This window comes from Salvelinus fontinalis, chromosome 35 (assembly GCF_029448725.1).
Source record: "Salvelinus fontinalis isolate EN_2023a chromosome 35, ASM2944872v1, whole genome shotgun sequence".
In the NCBI taxonomy this organism is placed as follows: Eukaryota; Metazoa; Chordata; class Actinopteri; order Salmoniformes; family Salmonidae; genus Salvelinus; species Salvelinus fontinalis.
The window spans coordinates 18,338,604-18,359,528 of NC_074699.1; the positions used below are offsets into that span (position 1 = coordinate 18,338,604).

General features: G+C 44.9%; 1 protein-coding gene across 6 annotated transcripts; it reads left to right on the forward strand.

The window, feature by feature from the left end:
- Nucleotides 1-536: 536 nt before the first annotated feature.
- LOC129834437 (protein mono-ADP-ribosyltransferase PARP6) lies at nucleotides 537-20,415 on the forward strand. Of its 6 annotated transcripts, none has more exons than XM_055899412.1 (24): nucleotides 538-817; nucleotides 2,260-2,397; nucleotides 2,824-2,901; nucleotides 3,483-3,577; nucleotides 3,769-3,829; nucleotides 3,927-4,017; nucleotides 4,154-4,220; nucleotides 5,541-5,690; nucleotides 7,654-7,804; nucleotides 9,599-9,730; nucleotides 10,120-10,215; nucleotides 10,378-10,470; nucleotides 10,576-10,701; nucleotides 10,879-10,944; nucleotides 11,117-11,184; nucleotides 11,320-11,368; nucleotides 11,487-11,599; nucleotides 12,836-12,908; nucleotides 16,717-16,786; nucleotides 17,697-17,791; nucleotides 17,885-17,948; nucleotides 18,071-18,155; nucleotides 18,358-18,492; nucleotides 18,646-20,415. In XM_055899412.1, the coding sequence occupies exons 2-23, from the start codon at nucleotides 2,395-2,397 to the stop codon at nucleotides 18,458-18,460; spliced, it is 1,929 nt and encodes a 642-aa protein (XP_055755387.1). In that variant the 5' UTR covers nucleotides 538-817; nucleotides 2,260-2,394; the 3' UTR covers nucleotides 18,461-18,492; nucleotides 18,646-20,415. The 6 variants fall into 6 exon arrangements, with proteins under 6 accessions (XP_055755389.1, XP_055755391.1, XP_055755387.1 ...); XM_055899413.1 differs by having other exon boundaries at nucleotides 19,347-20,415; XM_055899414.1 differs by having other exon boundaries at nucleotides 537-817; nucleotides 10,882-10,944; nucleotides 18,358-20,415.
- The last annotated feature ends 510 nt before the right edge of the window (nucleotides 20,416-20,925 follow it).

Sequence of the window (20,925 nt, forward strand, 5' to 3'; positions counted from 1 at the left end):
GTACTTACCACGATGCAGGGAGCTAACCAGGCTAAACACTGATTAAGACCGTTGCACAGAGGCTAATTGCCATTGTCTCAGACGCTGACTCAGCCACTGTACGATTTCCTAAACAATATGCTGCTCCATAATTGCTATACACACTGCAATACATAAAATACGGTTCCATTGCTTCTACATTTCATGAGTTAATTAGAATGTAATGTGTTTGGTGGTTTTGTTCCTGAGGATTCACTGTATATATTTTTTTCATTTAATCTTTTAGAAAAGGCGATTTGTGAGCATAACAGACAGAACGGTCCTAAAATAGTATCAGACAACAGACATGCACTTCTTTCTCAAAAAGTGATTGCTCTGGTAGAGACACAGACTCAGAAACAGACTCAGAAACACACAGTCATCACAGCACTAACAGGACTGCCATGTTCCTCCATTTTTCTCTCGCCCTTCTCCCCCTTAGCAGAAACACAGTCAGCTGCAAGTCACATGACCAGCTGCTATGTCCAACTGAGCATGCTCAGGCCCCTCAGTGTTGTCAGGCAAAAAAATAAGACGGCAGTATGAGCAGAGATCTGCAATAGATAAACACAGACATAGAGCAGCCACCGGGAAGCAGAGAGGCTGATACTGACAGGGAGCGAGAGGGAGGCAGCCATTTTGGCATTTACAATTCTCACTGCTGTTTTTAAATAATTTTATTAAAATTTTTCATTCAGGGGGGACATAGCAAGGATATAAAAGCAGGTGTTCCCTTTAAGAGGGAAAGGATCAGGACCAAGGACAGCATCCTCCATCTCCATTTCCAGCTCCTGCATAGGTAAGCGTGTCAGCCGGAGGAGAGGTGGGGGAGGGGGAAAGCTGCATGCCTCTGCGTGTGTTTGATTCTCATTGAGGGGATGAGGGGAGGGGGTCAGTTTGCATCTCTATCTGTATGTGATATGACAGAGAGAGGCGAGAGGGGGGTCGGGACTTGGCAATGCAGGCGGGAGAGGACGGGTGGAGGAAGGGGGTGATTATAATGGTGAGTGGGTTTGGGGGGGGGCTTTCCAAAAGAGGATTGCTGAACATCCAGGAAATATGGAAAACCCTTAATAGCAATAGGACACATGATAAATACACTATAGTTGAAATGGAACGTGGTCTCGCTAGCGGCAGTTTCTGGTGAAACAAAATGGCTCAGTTTTGGGGAGTGATGAGGTCGCTGAACAGTGTAAGCGCAGAAGAAGAAGGGAGAGAGACAGAGAGAGACATAGTGTTTCTTAATTTTTATTGACTCATCATTGGTTCTGTTGTTGACTCTAACAGCCACAGGCTGTGTTTGTGTTGTGAGTTTATTAGCGGGTTCTGTGCCAACAACCTGTATTCAACTATGATCATCGTACAGTGGACAGGAGTCCATTACTGTTATGTATTGCCCTCAGTGCATGTTGTGTTTAGCTTAGGGGACACACTGTCTGATGTGTTTACATCTGAATGTAAAGATATGGCACCTGAAATATGTGGAGGGAAGTACGGTATAATCTGTCACGCTATTATGTGTTTGTTGGGAGCTGTTAGGGATATATCATAGATTTAGTTTGTAAAAGTACACACCTGGTACCATCTAGCACAGTGATCTCATCCTCTGAGGTCATTGTGAGGTCTGAGAGCTTAATGACTGATGATGATTGCTCTGTTGAAATATCACAATTTTAGGACGCTGAGCAAATGTCAAAAATGCCCTGAGAGAAATATATCCATCCCTGGCTTTAACTCCTAATTCAGCCAGGTAAATCCTTTGCACAATTTCAATGATTCTTCCTAACAAAGACAATTCCTGAACTTGACAGTGCAGGTAATACAATGAAGTGATTTCATCAAATGGACGACCCTTTCCTTACCTTTTTTACACAGATTAAAAAGGTTAGATGAAGATTCTGTTGAATATTCAGATTACCTAAACATAAAATTGTGCACAAAGCACAACACATAAAGTCTCTCTCTCCCACACACTCTCCGTCTTCACTGTGATTAATGGGAGGGTGACAGACGGCAGAAGTGGCTGTTGCTAGGATACATGGCAAAGTGGAGTGCAGATGATTGAAAGAAAAAGGGAAAAGGAGGCCACCATTAGGAAGTGGCAATGCGGAAAACGTCATTGCATCATTGTTTAGTGAACTGTGTTTATTAAAGGTAGATGCTTCGTAAAAATGCTGAAATAAGAGACATTACTGTAAGCTTCTTGTTCTTATTTCCTCCTGTCTCATGCCAAATGATTAGGTACCACAGTGTGAGAGGAAGTCAGAGTGACCAGGCCAGACTTCAACCTCAGTCCCTCCTCCTACATGGAGCTCAGCTGTTATGGATGGGAGAAGCCTAACCCTGTCTGAGAAACCCCTATGAACAACAGACCCAATGGTGAGACAACTCTTATAACACCATATCCAATGGTAATATCATAGACGTAGTACTGTAGTCTCTGTTTATCATCAGACTGCAGTTATCATAATAGATACAGTCAGAATGGCTGATGTATGTAGATATTTAATAGATATATAAGGCGTGATGCCTTGCTGTCGATAGCTACTAAGCCAAACGAAAACATAATAGTGAATCGTCGTACATGTTTTGCAAATAATGTATTGAATATCTGTGGCTTATTTCATGTCTAGTTGTACTTTGTTTATCCAAATGGATCTCCGTCCATCCCTTTGACGTGATTTAAAAAGCTTTATTTTGAAGTCTTTGAAGAACTGGCAGCTAAATGGACAGAGAGAGAGAAAGGATGGGAGATGGAGTGATAATAACTATAATGGCGTTTCACATCTGTCTGTCTGCCTGCAGGACATCAAAGGCCAGTCCTGGACTGATGAGGAATCAGATGGGGAGAATGAGTCGGAGCAGTTCCTCTATGGGATCCAGGTACCCAGGCCGTCATGACATCCTCCCAGGCCTCCTATCCCTCCCAGAGGGCACACCGGACAAAATGTCATAATGACATCATTTCAACCAACCATTTTTGCCCGCTAGGCTCTTTGGTCCAATACAATCAGAATCATCACTTGGGGTCTTCAGAACTCCCCGTAGGGGTCCTCAGAAACTGTTATCTTATTACATCAAATCCTATGTGACATACACAATATGTTAATCTTTCAATCAGTTTTTTACAAAAAGTTATCTCTAAAGGCTCGAGTTGAAAGTACTGTAAATTCAGTCCGGTTTTAAAAGCCTATTCTCCATTGGATTCAGACCATCAACCAAGAGATGAGAGCCTGTTTGTAGGCACTGATATATGTGTGTGAGAACGAGACAGATAGAAGATTGAAACTAGAGATAGAGAGACACACAGATACAGTCCTGTGTGACAGCAGAACAGGAGACTGGCCCTGTACCTTGTCTAATACTACAGTCATTTCATACATGAGTATCAGAGCTAGCTCATATTAGTGTAAATGGAGGCTACAGCAGCATCCCCATGGATAATTCAGTGGTCTGACCTCCAGGGGAGCTGTGCTGCTGACCTGTACCGACACCCCCAATTGGATGCAGACATCGAGGCAGTAAAGGACATCTATACTGACAGTGCTGTCTCTGTCAGGTACTACAGTACACACACAGTCGCCACAGCCAAGTCTGGAAACCAAGACCACTGACTGTTATTATCATGATCAGTAAATATTTGCTCCAGACAACATCAGATTCACTGAGATGTCAAGTTTCTTAGTATGGAAAAGCTGATCAGTTTATGTGATTATTAAATCTGTATATTTGTTATTCTTCCTCTTTCAGAGAGTATGGAACCATTGATGATGTGGACATTGACCTTCAGATTAATATCAGTTTTTTGGATGTGAGTTTTCATTTTATTTTCTATGGGCATTCCAGTATTACAATTCATCATAGTAGACAGTGTATGTGTATATCATATGTGTGTGTGTTTGTTCCAGGAGGAGGTGGCAACAGCCTGGAAGGTCATCCGAACAGAGCCCATCATTCTGAGACTACGGTTCTCTCTCTCCCAGTACCTAGATGGACCGGGTGAGCAGAGCCCCAGTGGCTGTGCGTGTGTGTGTGCATGCGTTTGCCTGCCTGTGTTTGTGTGCCTGTGTATGTGTAATCAGAGCTGAGTTCTTCACTCCTATGTGTTGCATAATAATGAGTAATCTATTCTCAGAACCGTCAGTGGAGGTGTTCCAGCCCTCCAATAAAGAGGGCTTCAGCCTGGGCCTGCAGCTCAAGAAGTGAGTCCTACTCGAGTCACATGCCACTCAGCACGATTCCTCACATTCTGGTTCAGAGAGGCTATCCATGGGTCCTACGCTAATTTTACAAGATTTCCACAATTTTCAATGACACCTACACAACTTCTACTATCTATGCAAAAGTATGTGGATGCCCCTTCAGCCACACCCATTGCTGACAGGTGTATAAAATCGAGCACACAGCCATGCAATCTCCATAGACAAACATTGGCAGTAGAATGGCCTTACTGGAGTGCTCAGTGACATTCAATTGTCTGCCCTAGAGAGCTGCCCCGGTCAACTGTAAGTGCTGTTATTGTGCAGCGGAAATGTCTATGAGCAACAGTGGCTCAGCCGCGAAGTGGTAGGCCACAGAACGGGACTGCCGAGTGCTGAAGTGTGTAGCGTGTAAAAATAGTCTGTCCTCGTTTGCAACACTCAATATGTGAGTTTCAAACTGCCTCTGGAAGCAATGTCAGCACAATAACTGTTCGTCGGGAGATTCATGAAATGGGTTTCCATGGCCAAGCAGACGCAAACAAGTCTAAGATCACCATGCACAATGCCAATTGTCGACTGCAGTGGTGTAAAGCTCGCCACCATTGGACTCTGGAGCAGTGGAAGTGCGTTCTCTGGATTGATGAATCACGCTTCACCATCTGGCAGTCTGACGGACGAATCTGGATTTGGCAGATGCCAGGAGAACACTACCTACCCGAATGCACAGTGCCAACTGTAAAGTTTGAAGGAGGAGGAATAACGGTCTGGGGATGTTTTTCAGGGTTCGGGATAGGTCCCTTAGTTCCAGTGAAGGGAAATCTTAACGCTACAGCATCCACATTTCTGTGCTTCCAACTTTGTGGCAACAGTTTGGGGAAGGCCCTTTCCTGTTTCAGCATGGCAATGCCCCCGTGCCCAAAGAGAGGTCAATACAGAAATGGTTTGTCTAGATCGGCGTGGAAGAACTTGACGGACCTCAACCCCACAGAATACCTTTGGGATGAATTGGAGCGCCGATTGCGAGCCCGGCCTTATCACCCAATATCAGTACCCGATCTCACTAATTCTCAATGTGGCTGAATGGAAGCAAGTCCCCGCAGCAATGTTCCAGCAAGAGTGGAGGCTGTTATAACAGAAAAGGGGTGACCAACTCCATATTAATGCACATGATTTTGGAATGAGATGTTCGACGAGTAGGTGTCCACATACTTTTGGTAATTTAGTGTATATTATGTACCTAAATGTCCAGTAGAGTCAATGACATCTGCTAATTGCAGCCAAATTCAGTGATTGTGACTGGTTGTGCTGTCTGCCCTATAGGATCCTGAGTACGTTCACATCCCAGCAGTGGAAGCATCTCAGTAATGAGTTCCTGAAGGCCCAGCAGGAGAAGAGACACAGCTGGTTCAAGGCCGGGGGAACCATCAAGAAGTTCCGCGCAGGACTCAGCATCTTCTCTCCCATCCCCAAGTATGGCTCCTATTACAGCTTCTAGTACTATCCCAGCTACTATTACAGCTTCTAGTACTATCCCAGCTACTATTACAGCTTCCAGTACTATCCCGGCTACTATTACAGCTTCTAGTACTATCCCAGCTACTATTACAGCTTCTAGTACTATCCCGGCTACTATTATAGCTTCTAGTACTATCCCGGCTCCTATTACAGCTTCTAGTACTATCCCGGCTACTATTACAGCTTCTAGTACTATCCCGGCTCCTATTATAGCTTCTAGTACTATCCCGGCTACTATTAAAGCTTCAAGTACTATCCCGGCTACTATTATAGCTTCTAGTACTATCCCGGCTACTATTATAGCTTCTAGTACTATCCCAGCTACTATTATAGCTTCTTTACTATCCCGGCTACTATTATAGCTTCTAGTACTATCCCGGCTACTATTACAGCTTCTAGTACTATCCCAGCTACTATTACAGCTTCTAGTACTATCCCAGCTACTATAACAGCTTCAAGTACTATCCCGGCTACTATCATAGCTTCTAGTACTATCCCGGCTACTATTATAGCTTCTAGTACTATCCCAGCTACTATTACAGCTTCTAGTACTATCCTGGCTACTATTATAGCTTCTAGTACTATCCCGGCTACTATTACAGCTTCTAGTACTATCCCAGCTACTATTACAGCTTCTAGTACTATCCCGGCTACTATTATAGCTTCTAGTACTATCCCAGCTACTATTATAGCTTCTAGTACTATCCCAGCTACTATTATAGCTTCTAGTACTATCCCGGCTACTATTATAGCTTCTAGTACTATCCCAGCTACTATTACAGCTTCTAGTACTATCCCAGCTACTATTACAGCTTCTAGTACTCTCCCTGCTACTATTATAGCTTCTAGTACTATCCCAGCTACTATTACAGCTTCTAGTACTATCCCGGCTACTATTACAGCTTCTAGTACTATCCCAGCTACTATTACAGCTTCTAGTACTATCCCGGTTCCTATTACAGCTTCTAGTACTATCCCAGCTACTATTACAGCTTCTAGTACTATCCCAGCTACTATTACAGCTTCAAGTACTATCCCGGCTACTATTATAGCTTCTAGCACTATCCCGGCTACTATTACAGCTTCTAGTACTATCCCGGCTACTATTACAGCTTCTAGTACTATCCTAGCTACTATTACAGCTTCTAGTACTATCCCGGCTACTATTACAGCTTCTAGTACTATCCCGGCTACTATTTTAGCTCCACATTCATTATCCTGGTCAGATTTCATCATCACTGTCATCTCAGTAGTCAATGGGTACGTTACCATCCTTTCAATAAAACAATTATTGTGAATACCTTGATTCAATGTAATATTTAGATTAAAACGTTTACATGGTTTGCAAGAAGAACAATTTCGCTTACAATCCTCTATACATGGACAGGCTTCCTGATGGAAAAATGTAGAAAATTGCCAATTAAAATAAACGATAAACGTTCTATCACAGGGACCATGTTATTTTTGGGAAGCCTATTTGAGTTCGGACATATAAAGTTTGTGTGTGTATACTATTTTAAAGACATTTCCGGAACTCGCTTCACTCGAGGGAGCACATGCGCAGATCAAATACAACACAGGAACTCAAATGAAGGTGTATACATGTCCTAGATTGCTAGAAAATTGAGGTATTTTAATCGGGTTATGCTTACTTTGCTTGACCTAACGCCGGGTTAAGATCAGAGTAAGGTGTTTACATGACTAATGTCAAACTCAGAGTATTGCCATAATCAGCTTAATATCAAATTATTAGTGTGCATGTAAACATACTCACTAATTAGTTGCTCTGAACTTTTGTGTTCCTATACTTTTCTTGCGTAGGTGTCTGAATGTCTGTCTGTATGTGTGTGTACTGTATACTTCCAGGTCTATGCATTAATGGTCTCTGGGTTGTGTGTGTGTGTGTGTGTGTTCCCAGGTCCCCCAGCTTCCCTCTGATCCAGGACACGGTTCTGAAGGGGAAGCTGAGTGTTCCAGAGCTGAGGGTGACCCGGCTCATGAATCGCTCCATCTCCTGCACCATGAAGAACCCCAAGGGGGAGCTGTTCAGCTACCCCCCCAACAGCCAGGTCGGAACCCACCTCCCCTCACCACCACCATCATCACACACCCCTCTCCTGACTGGCAACAATTAGTGTGCACAATTATTAGGCAACTAATTTACAAAAATTATTTCTCCCAATTCACTTGTTTATTCTCAATTTTTAGAGTAAGTGTAACGAATAAGTAACACAAAATGACAATTAAATAACATTTTTGGACTTTCAAAAATATTCAGTGACCAATATAGCCACCGTTCCATCCATGGAGTCTGTCAGTTTCTTGATCTGTTCACGATCAACTTTCGCTGAAGCAGCAACCACAGACTCCCAAATGCTGTTCAAAGAGGTGTATTGTCTTCCCTCACTGTAAATCTCACGTTTGAGAAGGGCCCACAAGTTCTCAATAGGATTTAAGTCAGGTGAGGAAGGGGGCCAGGTCATTATTCGGGCATCTTTGAGGCCCTTGCTGGCTAGCCAAGCAGTGGAGTACTTGGATGCATGTGATGGAGCATTGTCCTGCATAAAGATCATGGCCTTCCTGAATGCTGAGGACTTCTTCCTGTACCACTGCTTGAAGAAATAATGTTCCAGAAACTGGCAGTAGGTTTGGGGGTTGAGTTTCAGTCCATCTTCAACCCTAAAAGGTCCAACTACCTCATCCTTAATGATAGCACCCCACCACCTTGCTGGCGCCTGACTCAAAGTGGTGCCCTGTGTCCATTACTGATCTAGCCACGGGCCCATCCATCTGGTCCATCAAGAGTCACTCTCATTTCATCTGTCCATAAAACCTTAGAGAAATCTGTCTTCAGGTATTTCTTTGCCCAATCTTGACGCTTCAACTTGTGAATCCTATTCAGTGGTGGTCACGTTTCAGCCTTCTTGACCTTGGCCACGTCTCTGAGCACTTGACACCTTGTACTTCTGGTAGGTTGCAGTTCTGGAATATGGTGGCATTGGAGGATAATGGGTTCCTGGCAGATTGATGTTTAATTCTTCTTAAGTCTTTTGCAGTTAATTTGCGCCTTTTCTTCTCCATGTGTTTTTTGCGCCCCAGTTGACTATTCGCAACAAAACGTTTGATTGTCCGATGGTAACGCATCAATAGTTTAGCTATTTCAAGAGTGTTGCATCCGTCTGAAAGGCATTTTACATTTTTTTTACTTTTCAGTGTCAGTTAAATCTCTTTTTTGGCCCATTTTATCTGAGGTAATGAAGCTGCTTAACAATCATGCACACCTTGATATAAGGTGTTATTGACTTTTACCACACTCTCCCTCATTACACAGACACATATCACCTGAAAATGATTACATCCAATAAGCATTCAAGTTTATATGGTTCGGAGTTGGAAAATGTGCCTAGAAATAATGATAAGATCAGAATAATCACTTGCCTAATAATTGTGCACGCAGTGTATTGCACAGAGCCCAATTATTGCACCTAATGAAATTGCACATTTGTGTGTTTTGATGGGTATTCTATTGGATGAAAAAGTCGCTGTGACCGTACAGCTAGCTAGAACAGTCAAATACAATACATCATCCATATCAGAAAGTGCATGAATTCAGAGCAATACTCGTAACAAGCAACTATTTCCCCATTCTATTATCCATACTATCTAATTGTTTTCTCGCTTTGAACTACCTGAGAACTTTGACTGTACCCTCCCCCAACCAACACACCTACAGTACTGTACCTACCTTCCTTCCTGAGCCTCTCCCTACCCATACCTGACAAGGCTGGCGTAATGCTTTGTCTTCACTGTACCCTTCACTACTTCACTGTCCCATAATGCTTTGTCTTCACTGTACCCATCAGACTGTGGCTGTCCCGGCGGCCAGGGCCCCAGCGCAGATTACCACGAGGCAGCTGATTGAATTGTTTTTCTCATCCCAGGCGGGCGGCCACTGCAAGAACATCCCTACCTTGGAGTATGGCTTCTTAGTACAGGTAGATAAGACCTCAAGGACAAAGCTAGGCCACTCTGAACGTCCTTCCAAAACAACTCCAAAGCACAAACACTGATAGGACTATCAAGAGTCAATTACACTTATAGGAGTTAGAGGACATAGTATGAGCTTAAAGAAGGTCTCCACCTCTGTTTATTTGATTCATGAAAGTTGAAATTAGGAAATGTTTTATCTATCAAATGATTTTAGATTCAACGTATTTAATGTGCATGTGTATAATGGGTTTGTTTCAACCCTGGGTAAAGTGACAGACTAAAGCGTTGATAAGAGGCCAAGTCAGCTGATGATGTCATGATAGGAGAGTGATATATAGGGCTGGAAGAGAGGAGGGGGTGATTGGCAGGAACACCATGTTTTGTCTCCTGACAGATAATGAAATACTCGGAGCAGAGGATCCCCACTCTCAATGAGTACTGTGTGGTCTGTGACGAGCAGCACGTCTTTCAGAACGGATCCATGTTGAAGGTAGACCACATTAAAAATGACATACAGTGTGAAGTGAATGTTAAAATGTAAACTTTTCAATTCAGTTATGAGTTTCTTTGTTTCACTCAGATTGATGTTTGATTGTGTGCGTGTGTACCACTTGCCCTGTGTGTGTGTGTGTGTGTGTGTGTGAGTGCGCAGCCGGCTGTGTGCACTAGAGAGCTGTGTGTGTTCTCCTTCTACACTCTGGGTGTGATGTCAGGAGCAGCAGAGGAGGTGGCCACTGGAGCAGAGGTGACTGCCTGACTAACAACACACACACTTTCTCTATCCCCCTGTCTTGTCTGTCTGTCCCTGTCTATCTGGTGATAACTGATCGGCTTTCATGTTGATCCCTAGGTGGTGGATCTGCTGGTGGCTATGTGTCGGGCTGCTCTGGAGTCTCCTCGTAAAAGCATCATCTTTGAACCCTACCCATCTGTGGTCGACCCCAACGACCCCAAGACTCTGGCCTTCAACCCAAAGGTTACTACTGTTGCTGTGGTTACACACCACGATACATGTTGTCTGGTATATGTGATAACATTCTAGAACATTACTTTGGGCTCATTGAATGGGTTGTAGGTATTAATCCAATGTTTTTCTCTCTCCCTGTCCTTCTGACGCCTGTCTCTGTGGCTCCCTCTTGCTCCCTGGTCACAGAAGAAGAACTATGAGAGATTGCAAAAAGCACTGGACAGTGTCATGTCCATCCGCGAGATGACCCAGGTACTGAGGCTGGGGGAGGCTGGGATGAAGGAAGGGCAGTGCTGGACTTGGGCTGTGAAAAGAGACTATATATGTGTTGTTGCATTGAATCGTCTCCTTGTCATATTTAGATTTGGTTGTCTAGTGACGAAAGGATAGTGGGGTGTGAAATAATGAAAGCTGTCTTTTCCAGGGCTCATATCTGGAGATTAAGAAACAGATGGACAAACTGGACCCTCTGGCTCACCCTCTACTGCAGTGGTAGGTAGAAGGCCTCTGTTTACACCTGCTGCAATCTAAACCTCCAACCCTGTTCTGCCTCTTTCACAAACCTGTTTTTCTTCTCCCCACCATATCCCTCCCTCTTTCTCTCTCTCTCTCTCTCTCCCTCTCTAGGATCATATCCAGTAACCGATCCCATATCGTCAAGCTGCCTCTGAGTAGGGTATGAATAACACAGATCTCTGGTGTCTGCTCTTCCTCGTAACTGTTGCCGTGTGTTCTCCAGTACATAATTCTCTATTCTCTCTCTCCTTCCCTCCGTCTCTCTCTCTGTCCAACAGCAACTGAAGTTCATGCACACATCCCACCAGTTCCTATTACTCAGCAGCCCGCCTGCCAAGGAGGCACGCTTTCGCACGGCCAAGAAGCTCTACGGCAGCACCTTTGCCTTCCAGTGAGTCCCCTCTCTCTCCCCTAAGGGTGCCACCCCCCTGTAGTGGTCCCATATACAGTATATGGCAGCACCGACCTCCCCTTAACCATAGACTCCCACATACAGAATAAGTACTATGTTTTATTAAGTTTGAGATTTTTGAGTAAATTGTACACAAAGTCCAACCGAAATGTACCTCATCCCTTCCCAAAGACACTCAAAGGTTGGAGCAGGGGGCTGCCACACTGGGCGCCAGTGGAGCAGTTGTTGTGGGTGGTTAAGTGCCTTGCTCAAGGGTACAATGGCAGGCAACGCATTTAGGATTAGATACCAGCATCCTCCGGTTGCCAGCTCACTTCCACACCGATTTTCTTTTTCCCATCAGACCCAGGATTCAAACTGGCAACCCTCCGGTTGCTGGGTCGCCTCTGTAACTGCTAGGCTACCTGCCGCCTAGTCTTATAGACAGAGACAACACATAATAGAGTCCCACATAGCTGGTAGTTACAGCATCCACCAGCTGACGGCACAGTGAACAGACACCACACCCTGTTTTCCCAGCAGTACTGGGTCCCTGATGTAGAGATATCAGTGTGAGCAACAGACAGAGTCAGACAGCCATGCCGAAAGGCACGAAGCAGAAGCATGCATGGGACTATCTCAAAGCAATCAGAACTGTCTCAGTCCCTCAGGCAGCTAGCTGATTTAACCACTTGTCTTGAACTTTGTCTCTGCTAAGAATAACAGCATGGCTACCCTGTTTCCCCCCTGGGGTTTATTTGAAGACAATAAGAGATGAGAGACGGTACAGTTTGATGTATTCCCACTGAGACTTCTATTCACGTGACATCCTGCTGTTGAAAGGAGAAGGAGGGGTGATGTAATATCATGAGATTTCTGAGCTGTTCCTGTGCTGTATGTCCTCAGCCATTCTGCTGTCTTAAGCAAACAAACACGCCATGTTTAGAAAATGTGAGAAAATAGAATTACTATCTCATACAATCAGATAAAAACACAGTGTAAACAGACGCATTGCATTGCCAATACGATGTAGATATCTCCCAGCATGAATGCTTTACTCGAGGTACAGTATAACAATATGCCCATAAATGGTGGGCAAAAGTGGAAATAATTCCGTTTTGAACGCTCTCTGCACAGCGTTGTTGGAGCCTACAGAAAGCACTGGCCCTGTTTGAGGAAGAAGTGTTCAGTATTCACAACTCTCCTTCTCTCTCTCTCTCCCTGCACCTGCTCTAGTGGTTCCCATATAGAGAACTGGCACTCCGTTCTGAGAAATGGACTAGTCAATGCCTCTTATACCAAACTGCAGGTATGTAGATCCAGCAGTTGGCTGAGCTAAGACGCATCCTCCCTTGGACAGAGCCTGTCTGTCCTCCTCACACACAGTGCAGGTTGGCTGTCCAGCTGATCCATTTTGACAGTAACGGATGCCAGGTTTCTCTCTCATTGTATTGCCAGGCCCACCGGTAATTTTCCCCTGGCATATGTCGAGCACTTCCTGTTTTCTGCTCTGACAGCAGTGGACGCCACGCCTCTTCCTGTCCTGATAGAGAGGCAGAGGGGCTGTGTTGTCTGCTGGGCGCTAGGGGTTACCAGTCGGCCTGGCTGGAGGCGTGGCTGCCTGGGTTGACCACTAAGAGCACTGAGTAGACTAGGTCAGAGGTTACGACTGCTGCCCCGCCCCATGTCTGTCTCGCTATGAGGATCCACAGAGTGGGTGAGTGGGTGAGGGATCCAAGGAAGGTCAGTAACGGTCATCACCTATACTGTCTCTCGTATTTACCTCTATGCTGAACCTAATGATGTTTAATATGTATATGGCTGAACCTCCTGGCAGTTCAAGACCCTGTACAAGACATTAAACCACATGCATGACAATCTATTTTTATGTCTTAAGGTTCATAATGTATGCACCTTTGAAACACGCCATCTCGCTCCTTCCTGTTATTATATTATGCTGTATGAATGGGAGAAGTCAGCAGGGTGTTTGTTGTCAGTGAGCGGTTTATTATGAGCATATTACAGTATTAGAACCTTTGCTGTCAGATCTTTGAAGACTCGTCTTTTATCCCCTTGTTCTGCATCCCTCTCCCCCTCTCTCTCTCTCTCCCTCCTCCTCTGTCTCTCTGTCTCTCTCTCGCTCTGTCTCTCTCTCTGTCTCTCTCTCTCTCTCTCTCCCTCCTCCTCTGTCCCTCTGTCTCTCTCTCGCTCTGTCTCTCTCTCTGTCTCTCTCTCTCTCTCCTTCCTCCTCTGTCCCTCTGTCTCTCTCTCGCTCTGTCTCTCTCTCTGTCTCTCTCTCGCTCTGTCTCTCTCTCTGTCTCTCTCTCGCTGTCTCTCTCTCTGTCTCTCTCTCTCTCTCTCTCCCTCCTCCTCTGTCTCTCTGTCTCTCTCTCGCTCTGTCTCTCTCTCTGTCTCTCTCTCTCTCTCTCTCCCTCCTCCTCTGTCCCTCTGTCTCTCTCTCGCTCTGTCTCTCTCTCTGTCTCTCTCTCTCTCCCTCCTCCTCTGTCTCTCTCTCTCTCTCTCTCTCGCTCTGTTTCTCTCTCTGTCTCTCTCTCTCTCTCTCTCCCTCCTCTGTCTCTCTGTCTCTCTCTCTCTCTCTCTCTCTGTCTCTCTCTCTCTCTCTCTCTCTCTCTCTCTCTCTCTCTCTCTCTCTCTCTCTCTCTCTCTCTCTCTCTCTCTCTCTGTCTCTCTCTCTCTCTCTCTCGCTCTCTCTCCCTCCTCCTCACCTTGAGCGTTTGTTTGTTCATTCTCTCACTCCTTCAGCTCGCACAGCAAATCTCATTGTGTCTCTGTCTCTCTGTCTCTCTCTCTCCCCGTCTCTCTGTCTCTCTCTCTCTCTCTCTCTCTTTCTCTCTGTCTCTCTCTCTGTCTCTCTCTGTCTCTCTCTCTGTCTCTCAATTTTCAATTCAATTCAATTCAATTTGCTTTATTGGCATGACGTAACAATGTACATATTGCCAAAGCTTATTTTGGATATTTACAATATAAAAATAAAAATGAGAATCAAAATTGTCAATGGGACAACAGTAAACACAGCTCTCTGCGTCCTCCCCTAACAGGACGGGTAGCCTACTCTCATCAGAGAGGTCTTTGAAACCTCGAATAAGGGTTTCAAATTTGTGGAAATGACACTCTTTAATTGTTTTATATTTTTGACATTTTTTCAGGAAATGCAGCTCCGTCTCAGGTTCTGCTGTTGTGCAGTGGTTGCACAGCCTTCCCTCTACAGGGAGCCAGGTTTTCCTGTGTCTACCCTTCTCAATGGCAAGGCTGTGCTCACTGAGCCTGTACTTTGTCAAGGTTTTTCTAAGGTTTTGATCAGTAACCATGGTCAAATATTTAGCCACAGTGTACTGTCGATTTAGGGCCAGATAGCACTGCATTTTGTTTTGTGTTTGTGCTTGTGTTTCCCAATAAGCAATATAGTTTTGTTTTGACTGTGTTGTAATTTGGTTTATCCTGATTGATTGGATGTTCTGGTCCTGAGGCTTCAGTTTGTTAGTAGAACAGGTTTATGAACTCAGCCCCAGGACCAGCTGGATGAGGGGACTATTTTCTTTGCTCAGCTCTTGGCATTGCAGGGCTTGGTAGTGATATGAGAGGGGGTCACTGTATTTTAGATGTTTCCAAAACTTAATTGCTCTTTTTTGAGTTTTTATTATTAGTGGATATTTTTCTAATTCTGCCCTGCATGCATTGTTTGTAGTTTTCCCTTGGACATGTAGGATAATCTTACAGAACTCTGCATGCAGGGTTTCAATGGGGTGGTTGTCCCATTTGATTAAATCTTGTTTTGCAAGTGGACCCCACACCTCACTGCCATAAAGTGCAATTGGTTCAATGACATATTCAATTAGTTTTAGCCATATTTTAATAGGTATTTCAATTTGAATTTGCTTTTTAATGGCGTAGAATGCCCTGCGTGCTTTCTCTCTCAGTTCATTCACTGCCTCATTAAGGTGTCCAGTTGAGCTTATTTTTAAACCTAAGTAATTGTAGTGTGTGCAGTACTCTATATATTTTGTACCAATTGAGAACTTTGGTCTAATTCCCTGAGATCTGGATCTTCTCTGGAAAATCATTATTTTAGTATTTTTGGGGTTTACTGCCAGGGCCCAGGTCTGGTACTGCTCTAGCAGGTCCACACCAGGGCTGAGGATTTTTCTAGAATAGTGGCCAATTCGTTGATGTAAATATTGAAGAGTGCAGGGCTCAGATTACAACCCTGACGAAGGCCCCGCCCCTGGTTAAAGAATTCTGTTCTTTTCTTACCAATTTTAATGCTGCACGTATTGCCAGTATACATTGATTTCATTATGTTTGTCCCAGGTTTGTCTCTCTCTCTGTATCTCTGTCTCTCTCTCTGTCTCTCTCTCTCTCTCTCGCTGTCCTTCAGATGTTGTCTGTCTCCTAGACCTCATTCTGTTTTCCGAACTCAGAAGAATTCTTCTTTCTCCATCCAGTTCACCCTTCACTCTCACAAAGTATTTCTGTGGGTGTCACCTCTCCACTGGAGCTAAAACTCCCTCTGCTCTGCCATGGATGTCCATCAAACATTCGCTGTCTTCATCATCCATCTTCATCCTCTTCCACCTCATCCTCCCCTTGTTCTGTCGCCGTGGGTTCTGATGTAGTTCCACGTCCTTATGGATGATTTACATGAATGTTCAACACAAGACATCAACATGGACGTGTGTTACCTCACCTCAACATCTTATGAGGTCTCAGTGGGTAGTGGAACAGGAGACTATGTGGTCCTACAATAGTCAATGTATTGCACTTTAGGCAGGTTTCTTTTTCTATTGCACTTCACCTCGTGGTTCAACATAGAGCCCACTGTGGGCTACCTGTGTGTGTGTGTCTCGTGTGTGTGTGTGTGTGTGTGTGTGTGTGTGTGTGTGTGTGTGTGTGTGTGTGTGTGTGTGTGTGTGTGTGTGTGTGTGTGTGTGTGTGTGTGTGTGTGTGTGTGTGTGTGTGTGTGTGTGTATGAGCGTGTGTGTCTCTGAGTGTATGTTCCTCTGGCAGTGGGTCTTTGAGTGTGTGCGTCTGTGTCTCTTGAGTGTGTGCGGTGCTGGTGGGCTCTCAGTGATTCTTCCCCTTGCTCTTTTCAACGCAAGCTGCATGGTGCAGCCTATGGAAAGGGTATCTATCTCAGCCCCATCTCCAGCATTTCCTTTGGATACTCAGGTAGGAATGACCGTCTGTCCTGCAGGCCAAGGCCTGCTCTCTCTCTCTCTATCTCTCTATCTCTCTGTCTCTCTTTCTCTGTCTCTCTCTCTCTCTCTCTCTCTCTCTCTCTCTCTCTCTCTCTCTCTCTGTCTCTGTCTCTCTTTTTCTATCTTTCTCTCTGTGTTTCTGTCTCTCTGTTTCTGTCTCGCTCTCTTTCTCTCTCTCTCTGTCTCTCTCTGCCTCTCTGTCTCTCTCTTTCTGTCTCTCTCTCTCTCTGTCTGTCTCTATCACTCTATCTCTCTGTCTTTCTCTCTTTGTCTCTGTCTCTCTGTTTCTGTCTCTCTGTCTCTCTGTGTCTCTCTCTCTCTGTGTCTCTTTTTCTCTCTCTCTCTGTGTCTCTCTCTCTCTGTCTTTGTCTCTCTCCGTCTCTCTCTGTCTTTTTCTCTGTCTTTTTCTCTGTCTTTTTCTCTGTCTTTTTCTCTGTCTCTCTCACCCCTCGTACTTCAAACTATTGGTTGTGTCTGCTCTCTTTGTTCAGCTGACTTGTCTCTGTCTCTGGTACAGTCCATCTTCATCTTTGGGTTGGGTTCACCTACCTGTGCTGTCCCTGTGCTACATTGCCCTGTGTGTCCACTGTGGGACTGCTGGTCTGGTCTGTATGTGTCTGGCTCTGTGCATTGCATATCACACCGTGCTGTGATCATAGTGTCATCTGATGTCATCTAGTTTTGTGTGCATGTGTGTCCAGGTCTAACTGGGTAAGCAAGCAGCCATCTCTAAGGAAGGTTGAGCAATACCCTGACCCTATGCCATCCTCACCTGTTGTTCCATCAACAGAACTCAACGTATGTTCAGCTGTTGACATGTTCTCAGCTCCAGTACAGCTCTGAGCAGCTTTGCGTTTGTTTACATGCGTGTGTGTGTTCAGGGATGGGTAAAGGACAGCACCGCATGCCCACCAAAGATGAGCTGGTGCAGCGTTACAACCGTATGAATAGCGTTCCACAGGTGCAGTGTCTGATGGTGAGAGACTCATACACGTAGGACTTGCAACCATTTGCCCTGTTGATACGTGTCCGAGCATTACATCATGCTCTGTATTGACTGCTTCCACAGAGCCGTCCTATCCAGTCAAGGTTTCTCCAGAGCCGGAATCTAAACTGCATTGCCCTTTGTGAAGGTAAATACTGTACCACATGAAATGTATAGACTAGCTTGGTCAATTTTGAGCCGTTGTTCTTGGTCATGGGGTGGTGTGTTTTGTTAACGATGACCCCATGTCTCGCTGTCTGCCTGACTCAGTGATCACGTCCAAGGACCTGCAGAAGCACGGCAACATCTGGGTGTGTCCTGTGTCCGACCACGTCTGCACGCGCTTCTTCTTCGTGTGAGTAACCTCGTCCTGACTCCTATCGTTCCCCTAGAAATCTACGTGACACGTTGCTTCCGTCTGTTGTCTGTAAAGTTGTTTTTGTGTTTCAGTAAGACGTTCCACCACACATGAACAATAAAAACATGACGCACAGCAAGATAGCGAACTAACAGACACATTGTTTAATCTAACGTGAACGGTCACCTCTGTGTTGCAGGTACGAGGACGGTCAGGTGGGAGATGCCAACATCAACACCCAGGAGCCCAAGGTGCAGAAGGAGATCATGCGTGTGATCGGCACCCAGATTTACTCCAGCTAATGGAGGCTCCCCGGGGGCCCTTGGAGGAACAGGTCTGTACTGAAGATATAAATACAGACAGACATTTGGGAAACACAAACTCAGACCAGATGAGGGAGGTTGATAATCTTTACGCCTCATATCTACAGTCTCTTTCCCTTTCCTCGTTTTTTATTCCACTGCTTTCTGTTCTCCCTGTGTAACAGTTCCTCCTTTGTGCTCCAGTGAGCCACACCCGTGGCTAGATAGTGCTGGAGAACACAGGGATGAATGAAGGAAACCTTAGCTGGACTGGTTTGCCACACACACACACACTCTGAGCTGAAGAGCACGAACACAGTCACTTCCCTTTCAGCCCCTGGTTCATTTCCTCCTGAGCCCACGGTCAAGTCTCATCCACTCTCTTTTATCAGCTGCAAATGTGAGAAGCCTTTGGACTATAAATCTATATTCATCAGTTCTCATTGTGGATACCTAGAAGAAGAACAAAGAATCATGTTTTGTTTATTACGTCCCCCTGTGGATGTTGAATGATGGCTCTACATGCATATAGAATTTTGTTATTGTATTGTGTTTGTTGTAGGCATTATCTCAGTGATCCGTTTATTTCCTATTCTTTGACTAATGACATAAATTAACGGGCCAAGATGCAATTATCTCCCGGGTCAAAGCACTGTTCTACCATGCCTCGTCATGTAGTTGGTCAGTTTGTCTTCAGATAGCACAGACAGAGGGACCTGAAGCCCTCTGGTTTAGTAACATGATCGTATGTTACACAGGAGAATCCATCACGAGCTAATATTGTTACCAGTCTGTCAGGAGAGACTAGTCACAGACAGACACAGACACAGCCTGCTCCCTCTGTAGACTAAAGGCTTTTCTTGTCTTCTCCTGACGTTTCATTTAGGGAAATTAGACCGGAGAGTCAAAATGATGACACAGAGAATACTGGTGCCCTCTAGACTGCTGAATGTGAGAGAGCATGATGCAAAACCCATAGCAACACTCTTCTTCGAGAAATCGCACTGACAAGAGGAGCTGTTCTGCCATGGCCATAGACTTATCTTTGTGACTTGCTCCATAAAGTACAGTCCATCCCACTCTGAGAGACTAGGGCAGTGACCCCAGGTGAATCCATGCCCTACAGCCCACTATCCCTCCCTACTCAGAGATATAATACATGGAGTTAGTATAGGGCTATGGCCCTACCCACAGGACACTGGATGTTGTTGTGATTTTTTACTTACATATTTATGGTTCACCTTGGGGAATGGCAACCCTGTGCATAATTTACTCTGTTTATCAATTAGTTGTATGTATGTGTGGGTTATTCGTATTTTCTGTACTATAGTACATTATACTGGACATTGCACTTATTCAACATTTGCCTAGCCCAGATAAAATGTATGTACTCTCTCTGTCTCTCTGTATCTCTCTCTTTCTCTCTCTGTCTCTCTCTCTATCTCTCTCTCTCAGACTGTCTCAAGGTCTACCTGACTAGTGTGTAGAAAGATAGGGAGCCACAGAAAGATTTATATTTGGAGTTAAAGTAAACTAAACTAATAAATGTCCCTTGTGGTAAAATGTCTTCACTAGGACGTACATGACTTGGCAATAGGTGCTGGGTACAAATGCAGAACGGCATTGGTGTTGAACAACAACAACAAGAGTGTATTGTTACCAGAGAAGGAGAAATGTACTGTTGGGAGAGAAATGACTATCTGCACAAGTCAAGTATTGTTTGTAGAGATGGAAAGACTGGGGAAAACATCTTACCCAGCCTATCCAGTGCTCCTTCTGGCTGCGGTATGCAGGGCCCGTTGACAGCTGATACATATTGTCCCCCCATAAAGAGTGACTGTATTCAGATCCCTATCTGTTCTTGTCCCTCTCTGTCAGTGGTGTGTTCATGATGGTGACGACGATGGAAAGATATGATGAAAGGAATGAATAAAGATTTTGCACAATTTTAATAATAGTCTCCTTTTCTTTTCGTAATGTTTAGAGAGTCGTTGATTACGTTGTGGAACGGAAAGGGTGTTGTTACCGTAAGATGTTACATGGAAATATGCACTGGTGTCTCGTAGACTGCAGGGGGCATCCTCGCTCCGTGTGACTACCCAGACGTGATTACTGTCCACCATGCCAACCGTTGTAGCAGTGTGCCTCACTACTGTGAGGATCAATGGCAGTTTTATTAAACATCTAACTTCATCAATGAAAAATAACATTTATAGGCTGAAGCCACTCCGGTGGACAGGTGCATCGTGGTGATGCCAATAATTGCGGGGTTTGGTCTGACGAATGCATTAACAGGAGACCTGTTTGTTGTGCGTGGTGTTGGTAGGTAGGTGCTCATATGGTGTCAGCAGGGAGCACTTTTCCCTCGTAGAGAGGGGTTGTTAAGACCTGTTCTCCAGCCAAATTCCCACTCTGACTCTCTAAATCTGACCGTAGAAAACTCTCCTCTGAAACTGACTGAGCCC